At 43.9% G+C, this 26,289-nt stretch overlaps 1 protein-coding gene across 6 annotated transcripts in view; it reads right to left on the reverse strand.

Moving 5' to 3' along the window:
- Positions 1-24,916, reverse strand: part of CDK15 (cyclin dependent kinase 15) — a 105,638-nt gene extending 80,722 nt beyond the window's left edge. Inside the window, exons 1-4 of one of the 6 annotated variants that reach the window (XM_051849286.2) lie at positions 24,399-24,916; positions 13,110-13,259; positions 12,771-12,868; positions 5,074-5,153 (exon numbers count right to left, since the gene is read on the reverse strand). In XM_051849286.2, the coding sequence (XP_051705246.2) occupies positions 5,074-5,153; positions 12,771-12,868; positions 13,110-13,259; positions 24,399-24,401 (331 nt within the window). In that variant the 5' untranslated portion in view covers positions 24,402-24,916. Of the gene's footprint in view, positions 1-5,073; positions 5,154-12,770; positions 12,869-13,109; positions 13,260-13,873; positions 15,084-15,169; positions 15,261-24,398 lie in introns of those variants that run through there. The other 5 variants (XM_070070379.1, XM_051849288.2, XM_070070378.1 and 2 more) reach the window with 5 other exon arrangements.
- Positions 24,917-26,289: the final 1,373 nt, after the last annotated feature.

Genomic DNA, 26,289 nt, shown 5'->3' on the forward strand with positions numbered 1-26,289 from the left:
GCCCGGAGCCAGGTGCTTCCCCTGGTCTCCCATGGGGTGCAGGGCCCAAGCACTTGGGCCATCCTCCACTACCTTCCCTGGCCACAGGAGAGAGCTGGCCTGGAAGAGGGGCAACCGGGACAGAATCCGGTGCCCCGACCGGGACTAGAACCTGGTGTGCCGGCGCCGCAAGGCGGAGGATTAGCCTAGTGAGCTGCGGCGCCGGCCACAATTTTGTTTTACAAAGGCACAGCTCTGCCGCTGCAAATATGCTGTGTCTGTGAGGTCATTTATTGCATCGGAAGGTGGACTCCTTGTCCCCCAGGCCTGCTCCAGTCTATCTGTGGTCACTGGTGACTCAGGGCTGATCAGACTCCTCCCCTGCTGCACTGTGTGACCTCGGGAAGCTCCTTAGCCCAGTGCTGGCTCAGCTTTCTCCTAGGATTGGGAATAATTACCTTGTAATGTGTTTTTTTTTTTCTAGACAGAGATCTTAAGATTCCCAGCTGAAATTGTTTCTGATTTAGATGCTGCAATTACTGGTGCTACAGAATCAATGACAGAATCAGAATTGATGAATACGCAAGATTCTATTATTTAAAATGCTTCTTCTGAATTTTCCTTAATGCTCATGAAATGTATCATAAAGGCAGATTTCTGTTTTTATTTTTATTGTTGCTAAATAAATACATGAGCTCCATGGCTCACTAGGCTAATCCTCCGCCTTGCGGCGCCGGCACACTGGGTTCTAGTCCCGGTCGGGGCGCCGGATTCTGTCCCGGTTGCCCCTCTTCCAGGCCAGCTCTCTGCTGTGGCCCGGGAGTGCAGTGGAGGATGGCCCAAGTGCTTGGGCCCTGCACCCCATGGGAGACCAGGAGAAGCACCTGGCTCCTGCCTTCGGATCAGCGCGGTGCGCTGGCCACAGCGGCCATTGGAGGGTGAACCAACGGCAAAGGAAGACCTTTCTCTCTGTCTCTCTCTCTCTCACTGTCCACTCTGCCTGGAAAACAAACAAACAAACAAACAAACAAAAAAAAACTTGAGCTAAGCATTTCCAACTTTATCATAATAAAGTAGAAAGAATTTTTAGTAGAACAGATATAGATTCTTTTTTATAAAAATAGATTTATTTATTTATTTGAAAGGCAGAGTTACAGAGAGAAAGAGAGAGAGGTCTTCCATCCACTGGTTCAATCCCCAAATGGCTGCAATGGCCCGAGCTGGGCTGATTCGAAGCCAGGAGCCAGGAGCTTTTTCCAGGTCTCCTACAGGGGAGACTTGGGCCATCTTCTACTGCTTTCCCAGGCACATTCGGAGGGAGCTGGATCAGAAGTGAAGCAGCCAAGACTTGATAGGGGATGCCAGCACTGCAGGCAGCGGTTTTACCCGCACGGCCACAGCGCCGGCCTGCAGATACAGATTCTAATACCTAACACAACGCTGCTTACAAGCTCTGTGACCCAATGTTTCTGAGGCTCAGATTCCTTTGTCTCTGCGAAAATAATACATTTACGTGGGGGAAAGGGTTACATCGTATATCCGATCTTCACAAAAGTCAGTTATGGAGCAGGCGTTCAGCCCAGCGGGTGGGATGCCCGAGTCTCTCAGCACAGTGCTCTGGCTCCTGACTCCAGCTTCCTGGTAACCCAGGTGCAGACCCTGGGAGGCAGTGGTGATGGAGTAAGAAATGGGGTTCCTGCCACCCGCGTGGGACAGCTACATTGCATTTCCAGCTCCCAAATTCAGCCCAGCCCAGCCCCGGCTGTTGTGGGCATCTGGGGAACGAACAAGTAGGTAGGAGTTCTCTCTCTGTATCTGTCTCTCTGCCTCTCAGTAATACTTTTAAAGGTTAGTTATGTGACTGCTTTCTTAACAATGTACCTCTAACAGACCGAACGTCCTAAGTTTTGAAATAATGCACATCATTAAGACATTGATAGCTTCATAGTGGATAGTGTAATAAAACTAAGACATGTCCTTATATAAAAACATAAAATATTAGCCTGTTCAAATGAAGGTATTTCTCTGGTTGTGAAAATAAAGATTTTTGCGTGAAAACAAACATTTAAAACACAATGTTAGAAGCAAGTATGATGGATTTCTTTAGTTGTCATGAATTGGCAAAGGGATGAGGGTAGCAGGGGACGTGTTTACGCTGTGCACTGCTGTGTGTCTAGCTGTCAGAAGAGTGGCCATAGCAGGTGCTCAATAAATGCTTCTAGAATGAACACACGGAGAGTGTAGGACTTTGTAAGCAGACTTGGGTGGAATCACAACTCTGTATTGGAATCATGGTGTCTATCTCTAAAAGCGGCTACAAGGACTGAATGAGGTGTGAAGAGGATCTGGCACATATGTTAAGATAGGTTTACCGTAGTGTTGTTTAGACTTTTGCTACGTCCGTATGACATGTTGGGATTAAATGAAAACAAATAATACTCCGAGCGACAGGACTAATAAACTGCCACATGTCTGCTGCTTCGGAGAGAGAGAGAGAGAGGGAGAGAGAGAGAGAGAGAGAGCGAGAGAGAGAGCGAGCGAGCTGCAGCAGAATCCTACTCAATAAATCTCTGGCTGCCATTCTGGCTGAGCGGCCACACTGGTCAGGAAAAGCCATTCCTGCTTCAAGGCTTTTTAAAGAAAGCTGCATTACTTGTTCAATTCTCCTGCACGTGGCTTTCGGCTGCCTTTTCAGCCAGTGACCCTGGGTTTTGACTAATGAACTCCAGCTGTTCTTATTTTGCCTTCCAGCCCTTCTCATTTAACCTCCTGTCTCCCTAGCCTCACAACCTTAGAGCTCTTACAGGAAAAAATGGGACAGAGCCAAAGTCTGCAAAGGAGGCCTCATATCTTCTTGAGGGGAGAGGGCTCCAAGCTTTTACCCTGGTGGAAAAAGAAACATTCGTTGTTGGAAATTGGATGCCTAACAACCTTCAATGTGTCAAAAATCCTTTTGTGGTTTTTAATATTATGCAAGCAAAGCATTCAGTAAGGTAAGTCCACAAAGCAAACCCAGAGAGGCCACAGTCGAATACTAATGTAATTGTAAACACCTGTGTGGGGAGGCAACTCCTGGGTAAATATGCAGTGAAGGGAACAGAGAGCGAGCGTGCAGAACAATGCAGCCCCGGCTTTCCCGAGCCATGCTGGGAGCCATCTGTCAGAGGAACCTTTTGCCTATTTTGCAAAACTGGCAAAAGGCTTTGCTGTTACGGCCAAATGTCAACCCCCCAAACTTGGTTGTGGGCAAAATCTGAGCAAGGCTGGCCTCACCCAATAGGCAAACTCCAGTTCATAAAGGCAACACCAGGAAAGTGAGGCGAAGCTGGACCTACAGACCCTTCCCTTATGTGGGTGACCTGGGATTTTCTATTATGTCCAGAAATACACTCTAACTTGTCCACACATCTCTTTCCAAATCGGATCATCCTTTCGTGGGGACCACTAATAAGTACATTAGTAAATGGAGCTTCCATTCTGTTAAACACTTAAAACCATGCCTTCCCCCGGAATGCACCTGATCCTACCAGGATGACTCCGCAGCTGCACTGATAGCCACTTGGTCCTTCTATTTGAATTCAAAATGACGTAGTTCCCAGGGGCTTTGAGAGACTTTTGAAAATGGCATCAAATTCAGTTATAAACTCATTTTCTGAATTGCTTTTTCAATGCCTGTTTGCTTAACCCATACTTCCAAGCTCAGTTCAAAATCTACTGACTCCATCAGCCAGACTGAGACAACCCATTCTCATCTGGGTTTGCAACGTCTTTTGTGTACTGGTAACTTGAATCATCTTCTCTGCTAAGACTGGAAACAGCATAAACAAAGATTGGATTTTCTCTCCTTACCCTTAACAGCACTCAGGAATTTGCTTGGCATATAATACGTGTTCAATAAAGAAGGAAAAATAAGTACATGGTGAAAAGAGGGAGAAAAGGTCAGGGAAATATCATTTTCTTCCCTGAAATAGGTGATAATTTTCTCATCATTTTATTCCAAATGGCATATGTAAAAAGGTTGATAAATTTAATTTTTAAAAATTCATATGTATTTCATTTATTTGAAAGTGAGGGACGAAAGAGAGAGAGAAAGATTGAGATCTTCCATCTGCTGGTTCACTGCCCAAATGACCCCTAACAGTGAGGGCTGGACCAGGTTGAAGCCAGGAATCAGGAACTCCAGCCAGGTCTGCCAGGAGAGACCCGAGTGCTGGCACCATCGTCTGCCTCCTCCCAGGGTGTGCGTTACTGGAAAACTGGAATCAAACGCAGCACCGAGATTCAAACGGGCTGCGGTATTCCGGGCAGCATCTTAACTGCTAAGGCACGTGCTTACCCCAATTGTAGTTTTAGTGGCTTATTTTTGCTATATTGGCTTCTTGATTTTCATAATATTAATAGAATATTATAAATTATTAGAGATCTTAATGGTGAACGACATCACCAAGGGGAGAAAGAATGGAATAATAGCTAACATTGATTGAGCCTGAAAATGGGCTGTGTGATAAGTGCTTTATATATGTAGTCTCAATCCTCATAATAGCTCTGTGAAGTAGACACTATTGTCTTCCTCTTCCTGCAATGATAGGTAAAGCACCCAACGTCACACGGGAGTCGATGGTGGACCTGCGATGCAAACCAAGGTCCATCTGACCCAGGTTCCTCAGCCACCTGCTATTCTCTGGGCACAGAGAAGACAGGGCAGGGAGTTGCCAACTGAGGAGCCCTCTGCACACTATGGAAACATCATGCCACCTCCAGGCAAACTGCCCTCTAAGAATTCATGGAATTATTTTTTGTCCTCTTTTATAGCAATTTTCTGGGTTAAAAAGATATAGCCTTAGCACTAAACACATGGAAAGCATTTAGTAAATACTCACTGAGTTCATACTTTGGGTTAAATGATATAACAGTTTTCAACTGGAATTTCCTTATGAATAAATACTAAGATTATAATGTAAGTACTCTTGGGAAACCGGTCTGAGCAATAAAATTGCAATTATTCACTTCCTTGTAGAGCTATCAAAAACTAGACGCTGAGTGCATGGGCGCAATGCACAACCCATCTCGCGAGTCCGTTTCTGCTGCTCTTACCTTCCCGGATGGCGGTGAATGGGACTCCTTCCTCTGTGTTCATGCTGATGACTTTCAAAGCCACCAGCTGTCCATTTATCCTAGAAAACAGGGAGGCGCTCACACACTTTTTGAGATGGTTGAAGCGGGGATTTATAGCAAAAGGCATTTTCCTTCAAAATACATTCCAGCATAGGAATATATATTTATATTCCAGAGTGTTTTTCTCTTTTACTTACTAAAGTGGTGTGCTCATTATAGAAAACTTGGAGAACTCAGAGAAGCACAGAGTGACCCCTCTCCAAATCCACGCCATATCTTCAGGCGCATTGTGCCTTTTATTTCCCGTTGTGCCCTTATTTGACACATCCTTATCTTGCATCTGACTTATCGTAATGGTCTCTCAATAGTTGCCCTGTTTGTACACTTGTACTCCTGCTATATACTTCCAACGGAGAAGTTAGGGCACCCTTTTAATATACATATGTGTGTGTGTGTATATATATATATATATAAATTTATATATATATGGAGAGAGAGGTGGAGAGACAGAGAGACAAGCGGAGAGAAAGCTCCCATCTGCTGGTTCACTCTCCAAAAGCCTGCAATGGCCAGGGCTAGGTCCAGGATGCAGGAGGGAGCTGGGAACAGGAACTCAATGCAGGTCTCCCATGAGGGTGGCAGCAGCCTAGCCACTTGAGCCCTCACCTTTGCTGCTCAGGGTGTGTGTTAGCAGGAAGCTGGAGTCGGGAGGCAGAGCCATGTATTGAACGCAAGCATCTTAACCCATAGGCCAAATGCCAGTCCCAGGGTCCCCTTTTAAATGAAAGTAATAACAACCCAATTTTCTGTTCAAAACGTACCCCTACCTCTCACTCAGAAAAAAAGTCAGATTCTTACACTGGCCTCATGGGTGCTACCTGACCGGTACAGAGCACCCTCTCTAACTCCTACCCTCTCCTTATTTATCAGTTTGCTTGTGATGTAAGCTAAGTGCCAAAAACAGAGGAGATTTTAATGCAAGTCCAAATCTTTCTTCAGTGCCATGGGATTCCTATCACATTGTTAGTGATGTGCTCTTCCTCCTATCATTCTTATACAGTGCGCTACTTAATAATGACGTAATAGCTCATTATGTAAATATCCTACAATGTGTTAGGTCATTCCAAATTGTGTCCAGCTTTGAACTTTTATACAGATATGTTGATGATCATAAATAAATGTGATAAGTCTTTGCACACAGCCCCAACTATTTCCTTAGAGTCAAGGTAAAATTGCTCAAAGAATGTGCAGTGCACACATTTTCGTTGATTTAAATTCACCCCTGTGGAGTGACTGTACCCCTAAGCGGCCATGAGCGTGGCCAGGCCACCCTTCCTCCCCAACGCTGGGGTTTGTTTGCATTTCCTTAGATCACATCTTTTAGATCAGTTTCAGATTTACAGGAAAAAAATTGAGAAGATAGTACAGAAGTTCCCAATACCTTGCCTCCAATGTCTTCCATTGTTAATATCTTACTTCAGTAAGGTTCATTTGCTATCATTAGTGAACCAGTGCTGCACATTATTATCAACTGAAGTCCACAGTTTGTTGGGATTTCTTCAGTTTTTACCTAGCGTCCTTTTCCCCTTGTGCAGGATTCTGTTCAGCATCCCGTTTAGTTGTTGCTGTCAGGTCTCGTGGGTACCTCCTGATTGTAAACTTCCCAGATGTCCCTCATTTCCCATGACTTTGACAGTTACGAGGAGTACTGGTCAGGTCCTTGTAGCATGTCACTCTAGGAACTTTTCGCACTTTCTTGCGCTTACACAGAGACTAAGGGCACACACCACCATCACGATTTATGACCTCCGATGGGGACACGACACCTGCCCGAGGTAGGTAGTGTCTGTTGGCTTTCTGCCTGCTTTCCAGGTGCTTTTGAAGACTGTCCCCAGGGTGGCCCAGGCTCACAGGCTGGGGAGCTGTGACCTACCTCCTGGTGGTTGTACTATCTGCGTATATTATTGTGACTCTTTCTCATGGGCGATTATTTCTTCTCTTCCATTTACTACTTTATATCAGTGTGTACTCCTGGATGTTTATTCTATTCTTCGGGTTGTAACTCAGTACTGCTTTGTTTACTTTCTCAAAGGTCTGCCTCTTGGAAGCACTTTCAGTTGGTTCCTGTGTCCCTGTGACATAGCCCATCAATCTGGCTTGCTTTTCTGTCTTCATTTTTGTCTTCATTTTTTTGGCCTATTCGATAGGTAAAAATGATTATCATGATTAAATTTCTGTTTCTTTACTTGCAGAACTGAATTTTTGTGTTTCTTGGTCTCTCATACTTCTTTTGTGAGTTGTCTACCTTGTTCTTGAAATATTTTGCAGGCACTTTTCACCAATTGCTTTTAAGCCTTATCATGCTTTGAAGTGTTGAGATTCAAATTTTTTATGATGTTAACTATTTTCCAAAGGTTTTATTCAGAGCCTGGCCCTGTGAAATTCTACTCCATCCTCTACCAAAAATAAATACATTTTTAAAAAAAGGTTTTTGATCAAATTTTAAAAATTTTAAATCCTGATAGTATCTATAATAAAAGATCACATTGGATTTTGTTCTAATGGTCCCCATATTGCTTTGAGCATTGCGAATACTTAAATGAAACATCTCCCGAAGTGTCTTTGAATTGGGGCTCCCTGAAACACACTTGGGTAGTTGGGGTACCGTGGACACTTCCTGCCTTCCCTTCTGGTTCTGACCTCAGTGTTAGGCGTGCACAGAACTTTCTAGCTCAAAGGCCGCACAGAATACGTTTATGTTTTCTTCTAGCTCTTGCCTGTTTTCTATCACATTAATTCTTTTTTTTTAAGATTTATTTTATTTATTTGAAAGTCAGAGTTACAGAGAGAGGTAGAGACAGAGAGAGGTCTTTCATCCACTGGTTCACTCCCCAGATGGCCACAATGGCCAGAGCTGCGCCAATCCGAAGCCAGGAGCCGGGAGCCTCTTCTGGGTTTCCCACGGGGATACAGGGGCCCAAGGACTTGGGCCATCTTCTACTGCTTTCCCAGGCCATAGTAGAGAGCTGGATGGGAAGAGGAGCAGCTGGACTAGAACCAGTGCCCATATGGGATGCCGGCACTGCAGGCCCGGGCGTTAACCCGCTGTGCCACGGCGCCAGCCCCTCCGTTAATTTTTGAATCCATTGGGACTTCATCCTGTATGTTCACTTTTTTAACTGTCCCACATTCATTTATTGGACTCTCTTCTTTTTGCTGCTGATGTGAAATACCACCGGGACTATACAGTAGATCTTATTAATACTTGAACTTATGACTATTCTGAATTTTAAAAAATTACGTTTCTTTGATCTTTCTTTATACTTGTGCTACACAATTTTAATTATTGTAGACTCTGAATATACAGTGTGTCCTCCGTATCCATGGGTTAAGGATTTGTGAATTCAACCAACTGTGGATCAAAAACTGAAAAAAGTTTGCATCTGTACCCAACACATACAGAAGTTTTTTCTTGTCATTATTCCCTAAGCGATAGAGTACAACCGTCTTCACTGCCTTCACACTGTTAGGTACTATGAGTGACCTGGAAATGATTTGCCGTCTATAGAAATACGTCTGTAGGTTATATGCAAATACTATGTCATTTTATGTAAAGGACTTGATTACCCATGGATCTTGGTATCTGCAGGGGGTCCTGGGACAAATCCCCCACAGATACGAAAGGACAACTGTATTTAGAATACCTCAAAACACGAAATTAGGGAATCACTGACATTTTCGCATCACAAGGTTTTCTAATCCAGATTTACACTCAATAGTTCCTGAGTAATCATTGCACAAGATCTTCTGCCATCTGCTCACCTGTTGTACACACACCACACACACACTCACACACTCACACACACACATACCACACCATACACTATTCACACACACACCACACACCATGCACACCACACCCCCCCACATACCACACCCCCCACACCACACAGACACCACACACCATTCGCACACACACCACACACCATGCATACACACACCACACACACTCCCATACATACCACACCCCCTCACACACCCACACCCACACCCACACACACACACACCCCATACACCATGCACACATACCCCACAGACATACCCCACATACCATGCACACATACACCCACACACACCACACATACATCATGCAAACACACCACACCCCCCAAACACCCCCAAACCCCTCACACACTCCCCAACACACCCCACACACCCCACCACACCACACTACACACACCACACATACCACACACACACCACACAGCACACACACATACCACACACACACCACACAGCACACACACATGCCACACACACACCTACCACACACACACCACACATAGCACATACACCCCACATACACGCACATCTACCACACACACACCACACACACCACACACACCACACACCCACCACACACACACATACACACACCATACACCACACACACCTACCACACACACATCATGCAAACACACCACACCCCACACACACACATACACACATCATACACCACACATACCCACCACACACACACCATGCACACATCACACACACACATCCACACATCACACATACACATCCACCACACACACACACACACACCATACACCACACCCACCCACCACACACCCACCACGCACACACCACACACCCACCACACACACACCCTCCCAGCCCTCATCTTCCACTCCCTCCCTCCACTGCCAGGGCTACTCCTGCCTCACACACTCGCTGTTCCTTCTGCCTGGAGCTGCCCGCCGCCCACGCCACGGCGCTGCCACCGTCACGCACATGGCTCACTCCTTACTCCCATCAGAGTCTCTGTCCGGGGCTTCCCTTTTCCTCCCCCGACCCTCCTCCCTGCTTTCTGCTTTTCCACAGCACTTTTCACGCTCCACAAACTCCGTGTCACATGGACTCGTTTACTGCTGCCTCACTCCCACTAGAATGTACACTCCTTCAGAGCAGGGATGTCTGTCTCTTTTGTCCTCAGATGCATCCTTATCAGCTAAAATAGTGCCCGACATATAGTAGATAGTAGAGAAGAGAAACATTAACAGATATTAGGAGAATGAAAGAATGCCTGTCTCTTTAACGTGTTTAGGTCCCTTAGTAAATCTTTATTTAATTCTATTTTTAGTGCTAATGGTAATTTTTAAAAAAGACTGTGTGTGATGTATTTGAAAGGCAGAGGAAGAGAGAGAGGGAGAGAGTGACAGAGAGAGGGAGAGAGACAGAGAGAGAAAGAGGTCTTCTATCCTGCTGGTTCACTCCCCAGATGGTTGTAACAGCGTTGCTGGGCCAGGCGGAAGCCAGGAGCCTGGAACTCTAGCTGATCTGCCACCTATGTGGCTGGGACTCAAGTACTTGGTTCATCCTCCACTGCTTGTCCAGGTACGTTAGCAGGGGGCTGGGTAGAAAGCAGAGAAGCAGGGACTTAAACGAGCACTCTGCTATGGGATGCTCGCATAGCAAGCAGAGGCACTACAGTGCTGGCCTTGGTAATGGTGATACTTTCGTTGTTGTTAGAGTCATTCCCCCTGCTATATTTTCTAAATGGCTATCGCTAATACATAGGACAACTTTGGTTAGTGTACTCAAATATGATTTTAACTGACCCCCATATTGTTCTTACAACTTTTAATAATTTCTTCGCCTATTCTCTTTGGATTTTTAGGTAGAATATAACTACAGAAATGATATTCAGTCTTTTTTTCTCTCACTGCATTGGCTAGAACATTTATGGTCATTTTAGCAATAATAAATGATGGACATTCTTGCGCTATGTTTACGTTAACGTTAATGCCACCAATATTTAAGAGGAAAGAATATGAGGCATTGATCTGAAATATTCTACATCATAATGGAGAATTATTCTGCTTCTATTTTGCTTAGAGCTTTAACAATAAGCAACTGATGTTGAATTTATCTTGTACCTTCTTGGCATCAGTATTTGCTTTTACATAAAAATGTGATGTCTCTGTGGTAGGGAATAAGGAGAAAGATTTCAGAGGGCTCCCTTTTAGGCTCTACTTTCAAATACTAGAGGTAACGCATCTCTGTGTATTTTCCCAGGCTCTTCCTTGCACGTACAAATTTATACATGTATAGTGTGCCCTAGTGCTTCTTTGTAAATGGGATCATAGGGTAAATATTGTTCTATAATTTGCTTTTTTGTCTTAAAACATTGGATATATTTCCATATTAATGTGAAGGTACTTCAAAAAGGTCATGGAAAATGGAATTAAAGGATAAGTTTATTCTGGTGTAAAAATTTTTGAAATCCACATCTTGTGTTTTCCTAGTTCCCCTTTTCTGTGAACTTTTGATAGACCCTCTCCTATCTCTGTTTCATGCTTTCGATGGCTTTGTACTATTTCACGATAGGTGATTATTTACTCAGGTCTTCATTAAGGGATACTTGTGAACAGGTTTTTATTGTCTTATAAATCTTACTGCAAGGAAAATACTTCTATTTGTATCTCTGAGTACATGGATAAAAATACCGAATGCACTTCTTTTTTAAATTTTAATTTATTTGAGAGACAGAGACAGGGACAAAGATCCTCCACGTGCTGGTTCACTCTTCAAATGTCTGAGAACAGCCAGGGCCAGGCCAGGAGCCCAGAACCCAGCTGGAGTCTTCCAAATGGGTGCCAGGGACCCAAGTACTTGAGCTATCACCTGTTGCCTCCCAGGGTGCACATTAGCAGGAAGTTGGCATTGAAAATAGAGCCAGGACTTGAACCCAGGCACTCTGGTATGGGATCAGGGTCTCCCAAGTGGTGTCATAAGCACCGTGCTAAATACCTGGTGCTCTAATGCACTTCTCTCTCCTATTCCTCTGCTGAGTTCCTTGAAGGAAATCCTTTACGTTGCCAAGTCCTAGGATAATCTATGGAAATGAATCAAAATCTACTTCCGTGTTTAAAATTTATTTTCTCCTATGCTTCTAACAAGTAAAAACAAAATATTGAGATACGCAATACTTAGTCTTACAGCATTTATATTATAGTTTTTAAGTTACCATTTAACTACTATTGAGCCATTATTTTTTCTCTCCTGGAATAACAAAAATTCAAGAACTAAGACCTTCCAACCTTCCCACCTTAACGAAAAGGCGGTGGAATTCATGGATTTTTCATACCTATTGAACACAATTTGTTGTTTTCCAAAACAGCTATTTGACCTTTGGGCAAGTCATTGTGTGTCTTCCCCAAGGGTAGAAAGCTCAGGATCTATCATTCTTTGAACATACTGTATTTTGCAGAAACCAACTCTTTTGCAAAGACCAGGTGGAAGAATGAAGCAGAAAACTCAAGAAGCTACCAAAGCAAACCTCTGAGGAAGGGACACGAACAACCCTTTGTGGAGACCTTCCCAACTCTGCTTGCCACCAGGCTGAAGAGCGGTAATTGTTTCTTGGGTCAATAACACAGGTGTCTACTTTGTTTGAATCCAATCACGGAGAGGCAACACTGATAAACACTTCAGTGTGCTGATTTTAATTGAGTGCAGGGCCTGTTTGTTTTCCACTCCAGGTTGTTTCAATCTCTCCTTAGTGACCATGGTCTCTTGCACAAGTCCTTGAGGCTGTGAACTCCCGGGATGCCTCACCTAGCTTTATAGTGCGAAATCAGGGGACTAAGACCCAGTTCTGAGTCACTCACCTGCTAATCCCCTTGTAAACTGTAGCGTAAGAGCCTTCACCCAGCTTCTCCAAGTTCAAGTAAGACGAGGCTGCCCCAAAAGGGAGGCTCTTTCTCTGCTTTTGGGCAATTGGAGGGGTGAAGGATGGGGAAGGGGGAGAGAGAGAGAGAGAGAGAGAGAGAGAGAGAGAGAGAGCGCAGTTTGTTTAGCATTGACTTTTTTTTTCAGTCCCAGGGAAATGAGACAGCATTGCAGGAGGGTACTTGGGGCACCCGCTCAGTAATTGCCCTGGGAGTGATGGCCAGACTCCCTAGACAAGTCCACATTGAATTCCTGATCAACATCAGCTGCTCACTCACCCACTGAAAAGCCTGCCTCAGATCCTCTTCCTGAAAAGAATCACTGTTACTGCGTGGCCTTTTACTCTTGAATTTCCGGGCATGGATGGCCTGCAGTCCCCTGGGGTGAAATGAAGTCATGGAACACGAAGCTTCTTGTAGGTCTGTGAGCTAGAGAAAAAGCAAAGAGCCGGAATAACGTATATGCAAAATCAAGATGCAGAGGCTAGCAAACCATTTTTTCTTTATTTGCCTGACTTCCACTCTTCATATATTTTCTAAGCTCCCTGCACCCCTCAAAAAGCACCTTCCTTGAAAGTCAAATTCCTAAAAAAAAAAAAAATCGACTGCTAAATACTGCATTCTTACTTCCCCTAAAAATATATCTTTAGCGCAGGTTAACCTAAATCTCTTTACTAGATGGTTTCCAATTTTTCTCTGTTTAACTCAGGTTTTGTTTGTTTTTTATTTCCATGTCCATTTAATTTATCACTTTAGGGGAATGATCTTCTAAGCACGGCATTGCTAATAATCACAAGCTAATTACCAAGAGTTTGAATCCACAGCAAAACTAACCAGTACTATCGCTTGCCTTTTGGGGTTCAGCTCAGAGAATGCAAGAGAAGAACTACATTCTCAGCTTCAAGTCCAGGGAGTTTCAAGCAGCCCAAAGCCAAGGAATATTTTTCCCTTTTGGTTTACAAGCAAGTCCCCACATTTGATAACTACAACCATAAATTCTCTGTGACTTTAATAGAATCTGCCTTTTATTGGTTTAGACCCACCGCAGAAGAGTCAGACCTCGCTCCAGAAAGGGAGGGTCTGGACTTGCTTTGTCCATAGAGAAAGCTGGTCCTCTTGGGTACAAATACCTCGAGCGCAGTCTCGGTCGTCACAGCCTGATTCCAGCAGCCGGGTACCTCGCCTCGCTCGGAACAGCGGTAGCAGCTGCATCCCGGCTGCAGGGTCTTTGCACACAGCTCTTGACCCATAATCTTCTGGGTTCAAGGAGAGAGCTCGCGCTTGAACCTCTCCCCCTCCGCCTCTCCTGTCCTTGCTTGCTCCCTTTTTGCCAGAGGTCAGCAGTGTGCAGCTTTCATATGACTCACACAAGGGCTCTGCCTCGAGCAGCCTCATGACTTCAGCAGTTTTTCCTTATCAGTGCAAGAAACTCTCCATCAGAAAGGCGGCTGCTTGCCCAACTGAGAACAAGGCGGCTAAGACGGGATGGAATAAAACCCGGCACAGTCAAGGGTCATCTTCCAGCTGTTGGTATGCAGCACTAGGAATTCACATTGTTTTCCGGGCAATGATATTTACATGATAACATTGATAATGATAGTGGTATTTATTAGGCTCCCCTGGCACTCAAGTGGGCACACTGGGAAGTATTTTCTCCCCGCCTTTCATCTGAAAGCATTTGGGTTTCCAGATTTTAAAACAAATTTGCAACCTAGCCAATTTTAGCAGTCAATGAAACCATAGACTCACAGAAGAGAAGAAAGCTGAAGATATCCACTCCTTCTCTTTGTTTAAAGCAACAGTGCATCTAAGAGAGTGGTAGTCATTGGGTCATTCATTCAAAATGTGGGAGTGAGCACCCATGTTGCTCTTTCTATATGGAAAATGGAATTAGTGATGGCAGAGGGTGCAAAATCTTCTTCTCTCTTTCTCTCCTTTGCCTCCTGCCTCCCTTCTTTCCATGCTAATGTAATTAATGTTTACTACATGAAACATCCTATATCAATAGCATGATTCATTGAGGAATCGGACTCCAACTGGTTTGCAGTCTGTGGTTTTTGAATAAGACTTCTTTCTCTGATGGACTCCTAGATATTGCCACTATAACATACTGATCTTGAAGTGAGACAGAATGTGGGATACGCACATACACACACAATCATTTTCATTAAGAGGAAATATAAGAGTTATGTCTATTATCACAATATTTATGGATACTTGATAACTGAACCTTATGATTTTTTTAATTAAAGATTTTTATTTACTTCTTTGAGAAGCAGAGCTACAGACAGAGGGAGCGATAGGGAGAAAGGTCTTCCATCCCTTGGTTCACTCCTTACGTTGCTGTAACGGCCAGAGATGGGCTGATCCGAAGCCAGGAGCCAGGAGCTTCTTCTGGTCTCCCATGTGGGTGCAAGGGCCCAAGCACTTGTGCCATCTTCTACTGCTTTCCCAGGCCACAGGCAGAGAGCTGGATCTGAAGAGGAGCAGCTGGGACACAAACCAGCACCCATATGTCCCTGGCGTCACAGGCAGAGGTTTAGCCTACTATATGCCACAGCACAGACCCCTACAATGGCTTTTTAAAACAACTTTGAGATGACTTAAATATGGATATATATTTAAATTTTATTTCAAAGTTGCTACAAGAAGAAAGACTTGAAAACAAGTCAATTCAAAGATTCTCTCAAACCAGGAACATTGACAAGGAGGCTAATGACCAGACTGTATAGGGAACTACTCAATTGCAAAAACCAAATAGTCCAGATAAAAATGGGTAATAGATCTAAATAGACATTTCTCAAAGGAACACACACAAATGGCCAACAGATACATAACAAAATGCTGGACATCACTAATCATCAGGGAAATGCAAACCAAAACCATAAGGAGGTATCACTTCATTCCCGTTAGATTGGCTATTATAAAAAAGACAAAGGATTATAGTGTAGGTGAGGATTGGGGAGAGAGTGAGCCCAGGTTCACTGTTCCAGCCATGGTGGAAAAGAGTATGGAGGTTCCTCCAAAAATTAAAAATAGCGCTACTGTATGCCCTAGCAATCCTGCTACATCCAAGGAAAATGAACTCAGTCTGTGGAAGAGACGTCTGCACGCCCCTGTTTACTACAGCACTCTTCACAACAGCCAAGAAATGGGAACAATCTAGCTGTCCACCGACTGATGAATGCATACAGAAAATACAGTGTATATTAATATTCACAATGGAAAATTACTCAGCCATTAAAATGCATGAACTCCTGTCATTTGCAACAAAAGACAGAATTGGAGTTCGTGATGCTAAGTAAAATAAGCCAGGCACAGAAAGATAGGTTCCACATTATCGGACTCACATGTGGACTCTAGAAAAGTTGATTTCATAGACGTTGGAAATAAAGTGGTGGTTACAGGAGGCTGGGGAGAGTAGTGTTGATTGATGGATATTTAGTGAGAGTTAGGTGAATAGGTTCTGGTGTTCCATTGTACACTGGGGTAACACAGATAACAATAAAGAGCTGTATTAAAAAAAAAACAACAGGGCAATTGTTGTGGCATAATCGATTAAGCTGCTGCTTGCGATGCCCACATCCAATATGGACACAGGTTTGAGTCCCAGCTGCTTCATGTCCAGTCCAGCTCCCTGCTAATGTCTTGGGAAAGCAGCAGAGGATGGCCCACGTCCTTGGGCCCCTGCACCCGCGTGGGAGACCCAGATGAAACTCCTGGCTCCTGACTTTCGTCTGGCCCATTCCTGGCCATTATGGCCACTTGGGGAGTGAACCAGGGGTTGGAAGATTTTCTGTCTGTCTCTCCCTCTCTCTCTGTAACTATGACTTTCAAATAAATAAATAAGTAAGTCTTAAAAAAAAAAAAAACAACTAGAAGAAAGGATTTGGAATGCTTTTACCATAAGAGCTGATACATGTTTGAGATGATAGATATGTTTACACTGTTATATAAGGTATATTAATAAGATATATTATAATAATGTTATATAAGGTATAGATGTATTGAGATGTCAAACGGTACCCTTAAATATGTATAATTTTTATGTGTCGGTTAAAAGAAATATGGGGTAGGTGTTGTGGTACAGCAGGTTAAGCCACGGCTTGGGACATCCACATCTTGTATTACTGTGCTGGTTTGGAAGCTACTTTGCTTCCAATCCAGCTCTCAGCTAACGTGCCTGGGAGGCAGTAGATCCAGTACCTGAGTTCCTGCCAGCCCACATGGGAGACTGGGATGGAGCTTCTGGCTTCTGGCTTCTGGCTTCAGCCCAACCCTGGCTGTTACAGCCATCTAGGAAGTAAAGCAGAGAATGGAAGCTCTCTCTGTCACTCTGCCCTTTAAGTAAATAAATAAGTCTTTTAGAAAAAATGTTAGGGACAAGAAATAGAAAAATAGATTAATTACATTCAAACAAACAGTATTTGTCCTAAATACTGTTGAGCTTTTGGCTAATGGTCACTGCTATGATTTAGATGTGGTTTGTCCCCAAGGGTTCATGAGTTGGAAGATTGGTCATCAGTGTGGCAATGTTGGAGTGGTGGAATCTTTTATTTATTTGTTTGTTTTTTATTTGAAGCAGAGAGATAATTGGTTCACTCCTTAAATGCCTACAATGGCCAGGACTGTGTCCGGTCCCCCTAGTGGGGGTCAGGGACTCAACAGTCTGAGGCAGCATCAGGAAGCTGGCATTGGGAGCCAGAGCAGGATATCAAACCCAGGCACTCTGCTGTGGGATATGAGTATCTTAACCACCAGGCCAAACAGCACCCCCCCCACCATGGGGGAACCTTGTAGAGGTGGGCCTGGTGGATGAGAATCAGGTCACTGGGGGCACTGCCCTTGGAAGGGATTGATACTGGTCTCAGGTCGTGAGTTAGTTGTCCTTGTGGTTAGCAAGGTGCCTACCTGGCCCCTGCCACTCTCTGGCTCCCGTCACACTATGCAATCTCTCCCTCTGGCCACATTGCCATCTGCTGTGATATAATAGCAACCAACAGGGCCCTCACCAGATGCCCCCTCAGATGGCGCTGCCTGTTCTTGGACTTCTAGCCTCTGCAAGTGTGAGCTAAATAAACTGCTGTTTACAAATGACACAGCCGCAGGTATCTTGCTATAGCAATGGAAAATGGAATAAGATAATCAACTAACCAAGAGGATGAAAAGCTAGTCGCCCGAGAATATTTAATGCCATGATACTTTATCATAACATAGATGGTAGAACAGTTTATCATAATTGCCAGTTTATTCCTAAAAGGAAATTATAAATTTTATTATGCAAATGTACCAAATGAGGTTTAGGATGATCTTTCTCTTTCTTTTTTATCATTCAAGAGGCATTGAGACAGAGAGAGAGTGACACAGACAGAGCTATAAAAACCTGCCAGTTTGTTCTCAAAATGCCTGTAACAGCAGAGGATGGGCCAGGCCTACATCAGGAGGTGGAAACTCAGTCTGGGTCTCCTGTGAGGGTGGCAGGGACCCAAGCACAAGCTGCCTTCTAGGGTTTGCATGAACAGGAAACTAGAATTGGAAGCTGAAGCCAGGATTCAAACCCAGGCATTCTGAACACTGGAGTCCCAAGTGGGGTCTTTTTTTTTTTTTTTTAAAGATTTATTTATTTGAAAGTCAGAGTTACACAGAGAAGGAGAGGCAGAGAAAAAGAGGTCTTCCATCTGTTGGTTCACTCCCCAGTTGGCTGCAATGGTCGAAGCTGTGCAGATCCAAAGCCAGGAGCCAGGAGCTTCTTCCAGATCTCCCACACAGGTACAGGGGCCCAAGGATTTGGGCCATCTTCTACTGCTTTCCCAGGCCATAGCAGAGAGCTGGATTGGAAGCGGAGCAGCCGGGACTCAAACTGGCACCCATATGGGATGCCAGCACTGCCAGTGGCAGCTTTACCCGCCACGCACAGTGCCAGCCCCACAGTGGTGTCTTAACCATGACAAGTGCCCATTCTGGGATGATTTTTCTTTAATTTACATACGTTTCAGAATTTTCAACTGACCAGCATTTTTGCTAGCTCAGGAAATTACATACTGAAGTTACAAGTATGCTGGAATAGATAAAAGAATGGGTTACTGGAGCTGGTGTTGTGGGGCAGTGGGTTAAGCTTCTGGCTGCAGCACTGGCATCCCATGTAGGTGCCAGTTTGTGTCCTGGCTGCTCCACTTCTGATCCAGCTTCCTGCTAATGCCCCTGGGAAAGCAGTAGAAGATGGCCCAATTCCTTGGGCCCCTGCACCCACATGAGAGACCAGGTTGAAGCTCCTGGCTCTTGTCTTTGGCCTGGCCCTGTCCTGGCCCTTGTAGCCCTTGGGGGAGTGAACCAGAGGATGGAAGATCGATTGATCTCTCTCTCTCTCTGCCTCTGCCTCTCTCTGTAACTCTGCTTTCCAAACAAATAAATAAATCTTTTAAAAAAAGTTAGAAAAAACGGGTTACTGTGGGGGAAATTATTAAATATCCTTTAGAATTTTTTTTTTTTTTGACAGGCAGAGTGGACAGTGAGAGAGAGAGACAGAGAGAAAGGTCTTCCTTTGCCGTTGGTTCACCCTCCAATGGCCGCCGTGGCCGGCGTGCTGCGGCCGGTGCACCGCGCTGATCCGATGGCAGGAGCCAGGAGCCAGGTGCTTTTCCTGGTCTCCCATGGGGTGCAGGGCCCAAGCACCTGGGCCATCCTCCACTGCACTCCCGGGCCACAGCAGAGAGCTGGCCTGGAAGAGGGGCAACTGGGACAGAATCCGGCGCCCTGACCGGGACTAGAACCCGGTGTGCCGGCGCCGCTAGGCAGAGGATTAGCCTAGTGAGCCGCGGCGCCTATCCTTTAGAATTTTTAAGAATTAGATAATTTATGGTCTTATTCACGGTCAAGGAAAATTATCAGATGATTTCCTAAGATATTTTCTAGCTATGTGTCCAAAACAACACTTTTTTTTTTGTTTTAAAGGTTTATTTATTTATTTGAAAGTTGGAGTTACACAGAGAGATAAGGAGAGGCAGAGAGAGAGAGAGGTCTTCTATATGCCGGTTCACTCCCCAGTTAGCCACAATGGCCAGAGCTGCATCGATCCGAAGCTAGCAGCCAGGAGCTTCTTCCAGGTCTCCTACGCAGGTGCAAGGGCCCAAGGACTTGGGCCATCTTCTACTGCTTTCCCAGGGCATAGCAGAGAGCCTGATGGGAAGTGGAGCAGCCAGGACTCGAACCAGTACCCATAGGGGATGCTGGCACTGCAGGTGGCAGCTTTACCCACTACGCCACAGCGCTGGCCCCCAAAACAATACTTTTTATTACCAAATATTTCTGAATGAGGACAGGAGACTGAGATGATTTCATTTAAGATTGTGCATCAGACCCAGCTTGTGGGGCTCAAGTTTCCAGATCAGCTCGGCCAGGCCGACGCCAGCAGCCTGTGCAGCTTGGTGGGGGTGATGCCATTCTAGCTCTTCTGAAGCCGTTGTTTTGGCTACCACCTTCCACCAGCATAGAAATGGGAGCCCCTACGTGGGAGGCCCACTGCCAAGGAGAGGCCATGGACTCTGCCCACCTGCCTCGGTGTACCCATAGAGGCTCTGGCTTCTCCAGCAACCTTACAAGGGCTGGTGACATAATCCAGAAGGGCAGGAGGCCATTTGAACAGTCCAGCATTGTGAAGCAGCTGAGGCCTCCCCAGGAACACCTGCATTTATTGGCTCCGCCCCTCTCCCTTGGGAGAACTTCCCTAGGATGGCACACACCTCCCCTTCTCCTCCTGCTTCACGCCCTGTTGCCAGAGAATCTGTGTTAAGACAAATGGTAGCCGTTTTAAAATTAGCAGTAAGATTGGTGGTATTGATAATTGCAGGCTAAGCTTTCCACCCACCATGTTTCTAGCAAATCCTTTTTCACTTTCTCAAGCGGTATGATTCCAAACTATTATGTTTAGCTGAAAATTTGCACGTTTTTCTCATCTTCACAGTATGTCTATTGTATCTAGTCAACTTTTTAGGAATTATGGCCTAATTAATAACCTTTCTAGAATATGGAGATTATGACAATCATTTAACAGATTATAACATGAGGAGTAATATGAAATCTGTGTCAGAAACATTCAAAATAACCCATATATATCCACACAATGCAGTAATATGCAGCTTATCAAAAGAATGAATTCTATATATAATGATATGGAGTGATCACCAAAATACATCATGCAGAATGGTGTTTATAGCATGCCTCTTGTAGCAAAGAAATGACAGAAAATGAAGGGTAGTCAGTAGCCTTACCAATAGTAGCAATATTATTGTTATTATTTTGAATATATTATAGGACAGAAGATATTTCTTTTTATCATTTATTGCTAGCTTTATGGATGAGAGCCCCTTGAAAGACAGATTAACAAGAGAAAAATCTACAAATGTGTTTAATGCAAGTTCACTTGGCACAGGAGCCTTCAGCAATGAAGGCCCAAAGAAGCAGAGGAATCTGTGTATTTTTGTGGTAAGCTTAAGAAAGAAGTGAGAGTTGTAAAAGAGAGGACAAAGGGTCCAATCTAAAGTCGTGAATGGGAAACTTCGCCGGGACTGCTTGCTCAGATACCCTCAGCCCCTCTGTGTCTTGAAGGGTAAGGCTGCTCCTTTCCTCTGGGTGTCAAGAAGTTATCGCTAGAATTAAGTCCCATAAATTGCTTTAGAAGACAGTCTGCCTAGGTTTTACGGTCTGCTTCGGGGGAGAAAGGATAAAAAGATGAGAATGACTTTTCTGATTCTGTTGTTTTCTCAAATGCCAAGCTGCCATATTTTGGGGTAGCACATTCTGAACCCCATCACAATTATAGATGTATCTTAGACTGAAAAAAATCATCCTTATACCATTAGATATCTAACTTTTCAATATAAGTGCTGATAGACATAATATTAATGCAAAGAAATTAAGTAAAAGTTATGTGATCTTAAATTTGATTTGGAAATATCAACTTACAATGTTTTTTCCTTAAAAATAAAAAAGTTCTGTCAAGGAAAAAAAGACATAAAAACAATAACAACTCAATGGCAATGAGTAACCCTAACGCTCCATTTTTGGTCTCTCACTACAATTTTCCACTAAAAAGTAGCAAACATCCATGGGGAAGTGATGCATTCCAGGTCTGGAGGATGAACTCTACAGGATGAGACTTGGTTATCTTTCTTGCCCAAAAGCAGGGAAATAATCAAGAAAGATGTCCCAAACTCATCCTAAGCCAATGAGAGTCAGGTCATCAGAACGTGGTGCCGACCTCAAAGGGATTCTCATTGGTTAAAGATGGGACAATCTGAGGGTCAAAAAGAGTAATGACTGCAATGGATTGAAACACATGAAACTGTAAAATCCGTAACTTTATAATGATTCTAAACAAAAACGGTCACTTGGAGGTTTCTAATGTGCACATTTATAATATGAATATTGATAGAAGAGAAAAAAGCAAGAGTTTTTGGGTCATTTCTTTACAAATTGTTGCTGTGGGGTCATTAAATAGTTAATGAGGGGAAAGATCTTCCTCATCGGAGGAATTCCAGCTAATCAATGGAGGAGCAAAGATAGAAGCAGAAAGCTCCGATCGTGCGATCCCTAATGCAATGGAGGATCTCAGCAAACAGTCCTCAGTGGCTGCTAAAGTCGTCAGGTGAAAGATTGATGAGGAGACTTGCAATGGAGGGGTCAGGCAGACACCATCTGAGCCCACTGCCCAGTCTTAGCTTTACTGTGTTTGTGCTATCCAGACATGATGTGCCTTCTGATCTGGTGTACCAGGAAATACATGGGGACGGCTCTGATGCAGTTTTGACTAAAAAATAAATACATAAATAAACCTAAATTGAATCCATTTTCCAGATCTAAAACCAAATTATAAGAATACAGTGGACAAAGAAGTTAACAGCACAAGGAATCAAACAGCCAAATCCGGAGGACAAATGGCTCTGACAAGTTTCCCTAACACATCAGTGCTATTAAAACAGAAGAAAGCTAAATGGACTTAAGGTCCAACAAATGCAATATATAAATGTTGCTTGAATCCTGCCTTTAACAAATCCTGTAAAATGACATTCTGAGATACATATAGAAATGTTTGATATGGTATTAGATGATTTTAAGAATTTATTTTAAATTTTGGATCCTGTGGCTAGAGATGGCTACTGAAATATTTACAGGTAGAAATATTTACAGGTAGTTAAAATACTCCAGAAAAACAATGGTAGAAATAGAAAACACAAAATCGGTAAAAATGTTGATAATTGTTGATGCTGGGTGGGCTACATGAACGTCCATTTCTGTGTGTTTAAGGATTGTGTCCCAGCTGGCATTGTTGCATAACTGGTAAAGCCAATGCCTGCAATGCTGGCATCCCATATGGGCTCTGCATCAGGAACTGGCTACTCTACTTCTGATCCAGCTCCCTGCTAATGGCCTGGGAAAGCAGTGGAAGATGGCCCAAGTGCTTGGGCCCCTGCACCCATATGGGAGACCCTGAAGACGCTTCTGGCTCCTGGCTTTGGCCTGGCTCAGTCCTGGCCATTGTGGCCATCTGGGGAGTGAACCAGAGGATGGAAGATCTCTGTCTCTGTCTCTCCCTCTCTCTTTGCCACTCTGACTTCATCTAAATAAATCTTTTTTAAAAAAGAGAGAGAATTTTCTAGGGAAATAGAAAACAAAAGCAAAAACAATTTCTGAATGAACAAGTGGAAAAAATATTTTAAAAAACATTCACACAAAATGCATACATTTGATTACTTATTTCTTTATATTCTTGCTTGCTACTAACAAGGGTGGGGGAAGCTTTCATTAAAAGTTTAGCAATCGGCCGGTGCCGCGGCTCACTAGGCTAATCCTCTGCCTGTGGCGCCAGCACCACAGGTTCTAGTCCTGGTTAGGGCGCCGGATTCTGTCCCGGTAGCTCCTCTTCCAGTCCAGCTCTCTGCTGTGTCCCGGGAGGGCAGTGGAGGATGGCCCAAGTGCTTGGGCCCTGCACCCCATGGGAGACCAGGAGGAAGCACCTGGCTCCTGGCTTCGGATCGGCGCAGCGCACCGGCCAAGCGGCCATTTGGGGAGTGAACCAACAGAAGGAAGACCTTTCTCTCTGTCTCTCTCTCTCTAACTCTCTCTGTCAAAAAAAAAAAAAAAAAAAAAAGTTTAGCAATCATCATCATCACTGTCATGTGTGCCAGCCCCGTGCTGGCTCAGAGACTGAACCTCACGCTAACATGACAGTGTGGTAGGGACTGTTATTATCCTATTGTGCCTATAAGACCATTATAGGCATAGGTGGTTTTTTTTTTTTTAATCTCACTATACATTCACATACATACATGGTCTTTCCTGACATCATATTATCATTGCATATTAGTGTGCTATTTTGTTCACTTGTACTGAATTTTCACAGAGAAGTTGATATTATAAATTCCAGGTAAGGTTCAAAGCTGGTGACTTCTGTAAAAAGGAATGTGGAACAAGTTGGCCATATTTCCAGACTCCCAAATTCTTGCTGATTTAGGAAGATGATTTCTGGAGCTCTGGGAATTTCTGCACAGAAATGCCAAACGTCCTACTTACCATGCTTAGTTTTCTAAGCTGTGAGTCCGCGCTTCTGGCCCTGTCTCGGGATTTCTCCACATCTTGGCCTTCGCAGCTGCAAGAGTAGTTGACCTGTTGTGGATCAAAACTCTACTGCAAACGGAACGTTCAAGAATGCCAAGTGATTCCATATGTGCAGGTTCACATTCTAAATCTACTAGAAAGCAATGACAGGTTAAAAAAGACATGTCATAGGCAAGGAAGGAAATCTAATTGCAAGGTGTTCTTGTGACAGAATGGCTTAGCTTGTGAAACAGTGCAATTAAACTGAACACTATACCCTTAAAAAGACCTGTTAGCTAAATCTGGAAATTCATGCAGATGCAGAGAAAGTGGAAGACTTCCTATTTCACACTAAGCAAAACAAAGGAAATTATGCTTTTTCAGACTAGATATTTTCTTTGTTATTCATTGTGTGTGTGGGATTGCTGGTTTAATTTATTGAGTCTGAAGGGACTGACGGGAAGTTTCAGAAAAGATTTGCCTTTATGATTTGGTCCCCACTTCAGTGGGGGCACCAATTTTATATTTAATTTTTCGCTTTCAATGTAGCAGCATGTTTTTTTTTTATGAATGAATAAACAACAGTGAGGCACTTATGGAGTCCAAATCTGACTACAGGTAGAAACAAGGTGACAATAATAATAAGGCTATTCCTTGTATTTTTTCATAGTCACTCTGTCACCAAACGTATTCAATAATTTACCCCAGGCCAGACAAGATTTGACAGAATCAGGGTTTAAACCAAGGCAAAAACACTTGTTCTCAAACAGTACTTTATACATTGTATGTCTGTGTGGGTGCAAACTGTTGAAATCTTTACTTAGTATAGAGTTGGTCTTCTGTATATAAAGATAATTAAAAATGAATCTTAATGAAGAATGGAATGAGAGAGTAGGAGGTGAGACGGGAGTAGGGCTGGGAGGGTGGGTATGGGAGGAAGAACTGCTATATTCCTAAAGCTGTACCTATGAAATTTGCATTCATTAAATAAAAGCTTTAAGGGGCCGGTGCTGTGGCATAGCTGATAAAGCCGCCGCCTGCAGTGCTGGCATCCCTTGTGGGCAACGGTTTGAGATTCGGCTGCTCCACTTCCAATCTGGCTCTCTGCTGTAGCCTGGGAAAGCAGTAGAAGATGGCCCAAGCCCTTGGCCCCTGTACCCATGTGGGAGACCCAGAAGAACTTCTGGCTCCTGGCTTTGGATCAGCGCAGCTCCGGCTGTTTCGGCCAATTAGGGAGTGAACCAGCATATGGAAGACCTCTCTCTCTCTCTTTGCCTCTGCCTCTCTTTCTCTCTCTGTGTAACTCTGACTTTCAAACAAATAACTAAATCTTAAAACAAAACAAAACAAAAAAACCCATAGGAGACAAAAACTGGTGACAGCACAATTAAAAAAAAAAATAAATGAAAGCTTTAAAAAAAAATAAACCAAAGCAGAACAGCTCCAAAGTTCACACTTTTTTTTTTTGGTAGATTTTTATTTATTTATTTGACAGGTAGAATTACAGACAGTGAAAGAGAGAGACAGAGAGAAAGGTCTTCCTTCTGTTGGTTCACTCCCCAAATGGTCGAAACGGACAGTGCTATGCCGATCTGAAGCCAGGAGCCAGGGGCTTCTTCCTGGTCTCCCATGCAGGTGCAGGGGACCAAGCACCTGGGCCATCCTCCACTGCCTTCCCGGGCCACACCAGAGAGCTAGACTAGAAGAGGAGCAACTAGGATTAGAACCTGGCTTCCATATGGGATGCTGGCACCGCAGGCAGAGGATTAACCAAGTGAGCCATGGTGCCGGCCCCAGAGTTCACACTTTTAACCTACTTAACTATTTTCTTTTTTTTTTTTTTTAAGATTTACTTATTTATTTGAAA

The sequence above is a fragment of the Oryctolagus cuniculus genome, chromosome 3 (assembly GCF_964237555.1).
Source record: "Oryctolagus cuniculus chromosome 3, mOryCun1.1, whole genome shotgun sequence".
Lineage (NCBI taxonomy): Eukaryota > Metazoa > Chordata > Mammalia > Lagomorpha > Leporidae > Oryctolagus > Oryctolagus cuniculus.